The sequence below is a fragment of the Berghia stephanieae genome, chromosome 1 (assembly GCF_034508935.2).
Source record: "Berghia stephanieae isolate SIO BIC M18660-M18661 chromosome 1, UCSD_Bste_1.3, whole genome shotgun sequence".
Taxonomy (NCBI): domain Eukaryota; kingdom Metazoa; phylum Mollusca; class Gastropoda; order Nudibranchia; family Aeolidiidae; genus Berghia; species Berghia stephanieae.
In genome coordinates, this window is record NC_088360.1 from 21,059,181 (window position 1) to 21,069,180 (window position 10,000).

At 39.4% G+C, this 10,000-nt stretch overlaps 1 protein-coding gene across 3 annotated transcripts in view; it reads left to right on the forward strand.

Annotated features, from left to right (window-relative positions):
* LOC144970227 (uncharacterized) overlaps positions 1-10,000 on the forward strand; it is a 63,989-nt gene that overhangs the window by 37,746 nt on the left and 16,243 nt on the right. For all 3 annotated transcript variants that reach the window (XM_078909660.1, XM_078909669.1, XM_078909649.1), the window contains exons 3-5: positions 435-594; positions 6,283-6,472; positions 9,247-9,400. In XM_078909660.1, coding sequence (XP_078765786.1) covers positions 435-594; positions 6,283-6,472; positions 9,247-9,400 — 504 coding nt within the window. The remainder of the gene's footprint in view (positions 1-434; positions 595-6,282; positions 6,473-9,246; positions 9,401-10,000) is intronic.

Genomic DNA, 10,000 nt, shown 5'->3' on the forward strand with positions numbered 1-10,000 from the left:
GTCCGGAAAAATGTTATATCGCCTAAAAGGCGTCACGTCTCGTTCTACATGCTAAAAATACCCCAAACTTTTATATCCTCTAAGCGTGCTCAAAGCGCTTTACAATGGGGTCCCTGGCAAATACAAATATGAAACAAGTTTTGTATGTTGTCTCTCACCTTACTAAGGTGTAAAATTGGCTTAACAGCATTCTCTCTGTCCAAAGCAATTTGTCGTATCGCCTAACAGGCGTCATCTCTCGCCCTACATGTTCAATGTTGCTATTGGCTAGAAACCCCTTGCAAAGCGCTTTGAGCACGATTAGAGGATATTGCGCTATATAAATGCTCAAATCAGGAATCAATTGATGTAGGCGTATCTCCTTCATCAAGTTCACTTCGACATGACACTGATTGGCACGGTGGGTGACATATAACTCTATCTCTGTATTCCAGTCGTATCAAGAAAATTGTCCAAGACAAAATCCAGGCAAGGGGAGACTTCGATGCGTCTGACCTTTTCGTGGACGCCTCCTTCCCACCGGATATATCGTCACTGGCCTACGTCTATAGCGGCGATGATAAATATGAAAAGACCGTCTTCCTACGACCCAAGGTCTGGTGGTCAATCTTGTCATTATTGTCGATGTGTCATTATTGTCATCGTGCCATTATTGTCAATGTGTCATTATTGTCATCGTGTCATTATTGTCATTGTGTCATTATTGTCATCGTGTCATTATTGTCATTGTGTCATTATTGTCATCGTGTCATTATTGTCAATGTGTCATTATTGTCATCGTGTCATTATTGTTATCGTGTCATTATTGTCATCGTATCATTATTGTCATCGTGTCATTATTGTCAATGTGTCATTATTGTCATTGCGTCATTATTGTCAATGTGTCATTATTGTTATCGTGTCATTATTGTCATCGTGTCATTATTGTCATCGTGTCATTATTGTCATTGTGTCATTATTGTCATCGTGTCATTATTGTCAATGTGTCATTATTGTCATCGTGTCATTATTGTTATCGTGTCATTATTGTCATCGTATCATTATTGTCATCGTGTCATTATTGTCAATGTGTCATTATTGTCATTGCGTCATTATTGTCAATGTGTCATTATTGTTATCGTGTCATTATTGTCATCGTGTCATTATTGTCATTGTGTCATTATTGTCAATGTGTCATTATTGTCATCGTGTCATTATTGTCATTGTGTTATTATTTCGATCGTGTCATCATTGTCATTGTGTCATTATTGTCATCATGTTATCATTGTCATCGTGTCAATATTATCATTGTGTCATTATTATCATTGTGTTATTATTGTTATCGCTTCATTATTTTCAATGTGCCACGATTGCCATTGTGCTATTGCTGTCATTGTGTCATTGCCATTGTGTCATTATTGTCATTGTGTCATTATTGCCATTGTGTCATTATTGTCAATGTGTCATTATTGTCATTGTGAAATTATTATTATTATCATCACCATCATCATCATCATCATTTGTCATCATCATCATCATTGCCTTTTTCACCCTTTGTCAGGATATAGACCACAGACAAACAGTTTCCATCCTTCTCTATTTTGAGCTATCTTTTTAAAAATATGGAACGCTTCACGAATTTGCTTGTCATCATTTGTAGTGATACAAAACTATGATTGACAGATTGTAGTGAAAACTTATCACTCAACAGGCGCCTAACAACCCCGAAAGAGCTGTGACGTCATCTTCATATCTGATATAGAATGAATGATGTTGCCACATGGGCCTTTGTCATTGTTTTATTAGACCGGATGTTAGATGATTAGTTCTCACTAAAGTTCCCCTAACTCAAACGATGCACGTTAAACGTTACCTAGTGTGTGTTGGTGCTAGGTACGGTGAGAATGTGAGTAAAGAGCCTTTTCCAGAACTCAGCTATGCGCCGAGCGTCTCGTCTTATTATAGGCTTAATAGGAATTATCCTTTAAATGCTTTATACAATAGTTTATAATTACAGAATCTCATATAGCTTGTATTGTATCATTTACAGACAGTTTTACACAACTTTGAATGTCAAGAAAAATGTATCAATCGAAAAAAACAATCATAGAATACTGGTAATTGAAAACTGGTCAAGATCGAATGAATCATAAATGTACAAAGTTCATAGTACAATGAAATATTAATGACGAAAATAAATATGAAAGCAACAACGATAATAAAGCATACATTAGTCTCTGATAAATTATGATTTTACATTGTTTCAGATGTCATGCATTTTACTGGTCAACATTTATAAACCAGTCTACAAAATCATGAAATTAATGGAAACAGTTGTATCCACATGACAATTTAAAGTTTAAAAGATAAATAAATAAATGGATAAATAACTACAGAAACAAACAAACAAATAAATGAATAGATAAATAAATAAATAAGTAAATAAAAATTAATAAGATCAAATTAAATTAAAAAATTAATCAATTAATTAATGTATTATTATTATTGTCACTACCATCATCACCATCACCGCCACCATCACTACCATTACCACTACCATCATCATCACCATCACCGCCATCACCACCATCACCTTCACTATCAATAGTATTTTTAAAAAAAAACAAACCCAGGACCTTCCGATCCGAAAGCGAGTGTCATTCCACGAGACGATATAGGCTCAGAATTGCTTTTCCTCATCTTTTATTTCGTTTTTTTTTACCATAGCAGACTTCATGGCCATTGTCAACCATTCTTAGTTCACTATTATCAATAATAGTTAATCAAGTAACTACAATAGCCATGGTCCTGCCATGGTGATAGAAGGTAATTTCTATATTTTTGGAGTTAATGGGAGAGTTCACATAAATAATAGTTAATCATTGGACTATAATATATGTTGTCCTGTAATGGTGAGAGTTAGCAATTTCTATATTGGAATTGAGAGAGTCCATGTTGATAATAGTTTTTCATTGGACTACAATACCTGTCGTCCTGTAATGGTGAGAGAAAGCAATTCACGATCTCGTACTTCTGTACCATATAAATCTCGTAATTTAAATTTTGGTCAGAAAACTGGTCCTTCAGCAATCAATTGATTTATTGACCACATCTATGAAAATAGCATCGAACATGGGAATAATTATACCAAAAATAAAATTAAAACATTGAACAATTGAACGAATAACAAATTATCGATAAATGTTTGAGATGAAAATAATTAGATATTTCTCTTTTGATGAATAATAATGATAAGTTTCACCTTTTAATCCCGACTGGCACATATGCAGGTCTGACATCCCAACGCAATTATGGGCCTATCTATTTTAATGTTGTTGTTGTAATGGGCAAAATTTTGCGTAATTAAAAAAAAAAGTCCCTTCAAGCAATGAGCCCATAATGAATTGGGTTATCAGACCTGAAAATAAGTATACTTGTACCTTTAAATTACCCAAGTCAAAGGGAGATAAATCATTGCTTAGATTTCTCAATCGTCCAAATCATTGCCTATGTAGATCCAATATTCATCCTAAGAATCCCCTTTGTTTCATTCATCAAATTGAGCTATTGAGCTTTATTTTTATATAGGGCAATATCCGCTAAACGTGATGAAAGACCTTTACAAAGGGTCCATTTTACATTTAAGACGGCACATGATGCCTGTTAGGCGATATTACGGGGTTTTTTTCGGACAGAGACAACGCTGTTAACGGCCGGGTACTCATTTATCACTTGAGTACGATGAGAGAATGTCAGTAAAGAGCCTTTTCCAAGGACTCAACTATGCGCCGAGCGAGGGTCCAACCCAGGACCCTCCGATCCGAAAGCGAGTGTCATACCACTAGACCACATAGCCTCACAAATGATTGTTTGTATAGAGGAGAATTTAAGATTTATTTTTTAATAGACTATTTGTGCGGCCAGGGTCTTGTGTTTGACACGCCTTTGGATCAGAAGGTACTGGGTTCGAGTACCGCTCTAAGCGGTGCAAAGCTGTCCTTAGAATAGGCTCTTTACTCATATTCTCTCGCCGCACTCAGGTGTAAAATGAGTACCTGGCCGTTAAATACGTTTTCTATGTCGGAAAAAAATGTAATATCGCCTAAAAGGCGTCATGACTCGTCCTACATGGTATGTGTTTCTGTCTTTTTTTTGCGTGGGGGGGGGGGGAGGGAGGGGAGGGGGGCTGGCGTAGTCATCCAAATTGTAGAGATACGGTCTTTGGAATTAGAATACGAATAGACAAAAATACAAACGATTAATTATTCGATCGATATGTTATTGAATAAATAGTTGACATATCGATCTACGGAATTGAATGGAGGTCGATAAAAGCCCAGGTCTTTCCGTGTGCTTTGATGTCAACCATGGGGCAGACAATGAATACCATGACGACCTGGCGGGGGTGGGGGATGGATTCCCATTTGTTGATAGAGCTGGTAATGATGTGCAGAGAGAGAGAGAGAGAGAGAGAGAGAGAGAGAGAGAGAGAGAGAGACAGAGAGAGAGAGAGAGAGAGAGATTGAATGATAAAGAGAGAGAGAGAGAGAGAGAGAAAGAGACAGAGAGAGATAGAGAGAGAGAGAGTGAATGATAAAGAGAGAGAGAGAGAGAGAGAGAGAGAGAGAGAGTGAGAGATAGTTATAGAGAGCGAGTGTAAGAGCGGTTAAAAGGGATAGACAGATAGAGGGATAACCAGAGAACACTTAGTATTACTGCCCTGCGGCTAATGTGTGAAACCGATAAGCATCTGGTTGAACGTTGTTTGGTGACGAGGCAACCGTGCGGATTTACGAATGCTTGATGACGAGGCAACCGTGCGGGTTTGGGAATGTATACGAATGCTTGGTGATGAGGCAACCATGCGGGTTTACGAATGCTTGGTGACGAGGCAATAACAGGGCGGGTTTGGGAATGTATACGAATGCTTGGTGATGAGGCAACCATGCGGGTTTACGAATGCTTGGTGACGAGGCAACTGTGCGGGTTTACGAATGCTTGGTGACGAGGCAACTGTGCGGGTTTACGAATGCTTGGTGACGAGGCAACTGTGCGGGTTTACGAATGCTTGGTGACGAGGCAACCATGCGGGTTTACGAATGCTTGGTGACGAGGCAACTGTGCTGGTTTACGAATGCTTGGTTACGAGGCAACTGTGCGGGTTTACGAATGCTTGGTGACGAGGCAGCCGTGCGGGTTTACGAATGCTTGGTGACGAGGCAACAGGGCGGGTTTGGGAATATATACGAATGCTTGGTGACGAGGCAACAGGGCGGGTTTGGGAATATATACGAATGCTTGGTGACGAGGCAACCATGTGGGTTTACGAATGCTTGGTGACGAGGCAACTGTGCGGGTTTATGAATGCTTGGTGACGAGGCAACTGTGCGGGTTTACGAATGCTTGGTGACGAGGCAACCATGTGGGTTTACGAATGCTTGGTGACGAGCCAACAGGGTGGGTTTGGGAACGTACACGAATGCTGGATAACACGTCATAATTTTGTCGTTTGCGACGAAACCATTAGAGATTTCTGCAGCCTTGGGAATTAAGGAAACGGTCTTTATGGTTATTCATCGTAACCCATTTGACTTATTAAGATTTGACCTCAAACCATCCGCCACAAGGCAATTATCTCAAATGGTTGTAGATTAGGCGTCGTATTTCTCACGTTGTTCCTATTATGAAGGCCACATTCTTTAGTTCCCAATGTCCGAAGTTCGTGGTTTTCTCTGTGACGTCCATCGTGTTATTGACTTTGACCAACGCTGTCCTCGGCATCGGTTGTAAATGATCTACTGTCGATGGCATTTCTATCTCATCGGCCATCGCCTATCTGTCCTTTGGAGGTTTGTTTTGTTTTGTTTTTGGAAAGAGACATGTTAGCCTTTGTGTATACATGATTGTGTGTATGTGTGGGCGTATGTGTATTTGTCATGGCGTTCCATGTCATAGAGTTAAGACTGTTGATGTCATTATTGCCAGTTGTTTTTGCGTTTTATTCTTTGGATTTTGGGCCATTTTGTTCTATTGCTTTTTTTTCCCTTTTTTTTGGGTTTTTTTTGGTCGCTTTATTTTTTTTTTGTCTGCGTTTGTGGGTTTATTTCTTTAAAAAAAATGTTTTTTCATTTGTACTTCCGATTCATGTCTGAAGGTTAGACCTGAAGGGTACTTGAATATGTCCAAACCGGAAATGCTTAATGCCATCTTGACATGCCATCCAATTCCACTTTATACGATGTATCGACCTATCAACGATTTAAATGAATTATCTCCCCTTGTATTTTCATCCCGCCTTTCCAGGACATCAAAGACAACCCGGCGTTTACCGGCTTGGGCGGCATCTGTGACGAATCGTTTCCATGGCAACAGTGGAAACAGAGGGGCTGGTTCCATGCGGCGCTGGTGGTGATGTCTCTAAATGTCAGGGGACTGGAGAGGCTTATCCCGGGCTTCAGAAGCAACGAGCAGAACTTTGATGCGGATTATGTCGGTGAGTTGCCGGGTCAGGGGTCCTACGATGTCATAACACCTGACCAACTGTCTGTAAATGGTTTTATGGCAGGGGGGAGATCGGGTTTCAGAAAGTGACTTGAAAATCAACATTAGCGGAAATAGAATATCTTAAAAAATTAACTCCTCAGGAAACTATAGTGGGTGGGGGGTTGGGGGTGGGGGTGGTGGGGTGGGGGAAGAGCTCTCGCTTCACTTGCAACTGGACCAAGGTCGAATCATGGGGAAGTTGAGATATTTTACAGAACTCCTATCCACCCAACAGTGATTTGGTAGCTGGGTTATTTAGATCTGGTGGAAAGAATTAGCGCCCCATCCAAAGGATGTCAATGACTATTGTTTCGTTTCACGCTATGAAATCCGGGGAAAACTTCGGCTCAATGGACCTGATGACTCTGATTGACCAGTTTCTTGAAGACTCCACGTTACTGCTTACACCTCTCCTATAGATCAAATGGAATCAAACATAGCCTAATATTTCTGGCTGTAAATTCAATCTTTTCGGATATGATTACCAATTGGAGTGGGTGTGTCACATATTATGTGGTCACAAATCGCTGGCATGTTGGGATGACCTTGGCCAGGGAAATAGGGAGGAGTAGTCGTGACGTCAGACCTTCTACTCTGTTGGTTCCTAAATCATTGGAAGTGTGTATGTAACCAGTCCTCGGAGTACTAATAATGAATAGATTAGATAAAGGTGGTATAACTATTTCAATAGCAGAATTTATAGGCAAATCCTTAGGATTAAGGGACGTAAAACAACAAGGATGGATGATCTGTATTGACGACCAACATTAATTTAGACATAAAAATAAAATGGCATTACTTTGAAACTAGAATATCAATTACACAACATTTGTATCCAGACATCCGGATGAGCGGCTTTACACTTCCAACTAAATAGGAGCCAGTTGTTTGACATCAACCTTCTCTTCCCTATTGTATTCACTGACGTAAACTAAGGGCTTGAGGCTCAAGTCTATTGGTCATAGCGCAGTGTACCTACAGTTCTACAGTTCCACTGACAAGCACCTCAAGTCTATTGGTCATAGCGCAGTGTACCTACAGTTCTACAATTTCCACTGACAAACACTCAGTCTATTGGTCATAGCGCAGTGTACCTACAGTTCTACAGTTCCACTGACAAACACCTCAAGTCTATTGGTCATAGCGCAGTGTACCTACAGTTCTACAGTTCCACTGACAAACACCTCAAGTCTATTGGTCATAGCGCAGTGTACCTACAGTTCTACAGTTCCACTGACAAACACCTCAAGTCTATTGGTCATAGCGCAGTGTACCTACAGTTCTACATTCCACTGACAAACACCTCAAGTCTATTGGTCATAGCGCAGTGTACCTACAGTTCTACAGTTCCACTGACAAACACCTCAAGTCTATTGGTCATAGCGCAGTGTACCTACAGTTCTACAGTTCCACTCACAAACACCTCAAGTCTATTGGTCATAGCGCAGTGTACCTACAGTTGTACAGTTCCACTGACAAACACCTCAAGTCTATTGGTCATAGCGCAGTGTACCTACAGTTCTACAGTTCCACTGACAAACACCCCAAGTCTTTATTTCTTACATGTTCCATTCCATATAGGACGGTATATCACATATAGGGGTTGTTGCTAGTATGATATATATATATATATATATATATATATATATATATATATATATATATTATATATATTATGTGTGTGTGTGTGTACGTTTACAAATTTACTCTATCAGTAACTCAGGTATTTAACCATTTATAAAACCATCCAATGATTCAATAATTCATCCATTCATTAATCAATTGATTGATTCATTCAGCTATTCATCCATCCATTCAAACATTCATCGATTCAGTCATTGATTAATTCATTCATTCATTGATTCATTCATTTATTCATCCATCCATTCATTCATTCATTCATCAATTCATTCATTGATTTATTCATTCATTTATTCATTCATTCATCCATCCAACTAAAATCTATTGACACAGGTCATCTAATAAGCGTTGCATCGTAATCGTGTCGTTATATATGGGTCTAGCATTGAGATTTGTTTTATATTTTTAAATTGGAGGCCCATGTGATCCGGACCTCGGTATGTACTCAAGGGACATAAATCCCGGTATACTCAGGTGGTGAGCAGGAGGAAGTTGCAGAGCATATACTAGAGCGATGAGAAAATAATCATGACATAGAGAAGAGATCATATGGCTCTATGCAACTTCTCTACATAAAAAAACAAACTTTCGACCCGCTAGAAGAACTCAAAAAGACGAGTATCTTCAACTTCGAAACAGGTCTTCAGATAGAAAGGAGAAGAAGAAGAAGAAGAAGAAGAAGAAGAAGAAGAAGAAGAAGAAGAAGAAGAAGAAGAAGAAGAAGAAGAAGAAGAAGAAGAAGAAGAAGAAGAAGAAGAAGAAGAAGAAGAAGAAGAAGAAGAAGAAGAAGAAGAAGAAGAAGAAGAAGAAGAAGAAGAGGAAGAAGAAGTAGAAGAAGAAGAAGAAGAAGAAGAAGAAGAAGAAGAAGAAGAAGAAGAAGAAGAAGAAGAAGAAGAAGAAGAATTCTTTAAGTCCAGATAGGTGTGTGTCAAAAGTTGTGTCATTGTGATAAATTGTTTCTTTCCTTTCTTTTAATGGCGGCATTCTAACGTGCAAGATGTGCTATTGACACCAAAATACAGCATTCAATAGAGAAAATAATTCTCCACGTCATTTGTACTTAATATCTATGTCATCCCACAGGTTGTTTTCATCTTCACGTTTGGAGGTTTGGAGAATGGATGGACATCGTCGTTGATGACTACCTACCCATGATGGGGGACACGTCACTTTTCTCAAGTCCCCTGGGGACCATGGGAGAATTTTGGGGACCTTTAGTGGAAAAAGCGTATGCCAAGTAAGTCTCCATAAAAATGTGAGCGATTTAAAACTTCAAAAGCAGCATTGTATGAAATAGTCTGCGTAAAGGAATATAGTCAGAGCTATTTCATATGCGTCCTAAATGTGTAACTTGATTTGTCTCATAAAGAGGAGATCGTTTTAATTTATTCGCTCCCTCATTGAAAAGTTCGCGATGTTTGTCATCCAGCCTCGTTGTGATACCCTAAGTACTTGAGAGAAGGGAGTCCACACGATAGGAACTAATTTTGAAAGTCATTATTTGTGGGGCTGATGGCTCAGCGGTTAGTGCGGCTAATTCGATGATATATATATATATATATATATATATATATATATATATATATATATATATATATAGGCAGCACTGTAAACAATCAGGTCCTCATTCTACACCTGAGTACGATGAGAGAATGTGATTAAAGTGAACGTACATGTCTTTCCTGACGTTTTTGAGCGTGGCTCGGTGGTATGGTCTTCGCTTCGTGCCCGAAAAGAACCGAGTTCGACTACCCGCCGCGCTGGGTGGCCTTGAGCAAGTCACCTAGCCTTTGCCCATTTTACGCCACTGGCTTGCGGCTGACGCATGAGTTGTTCC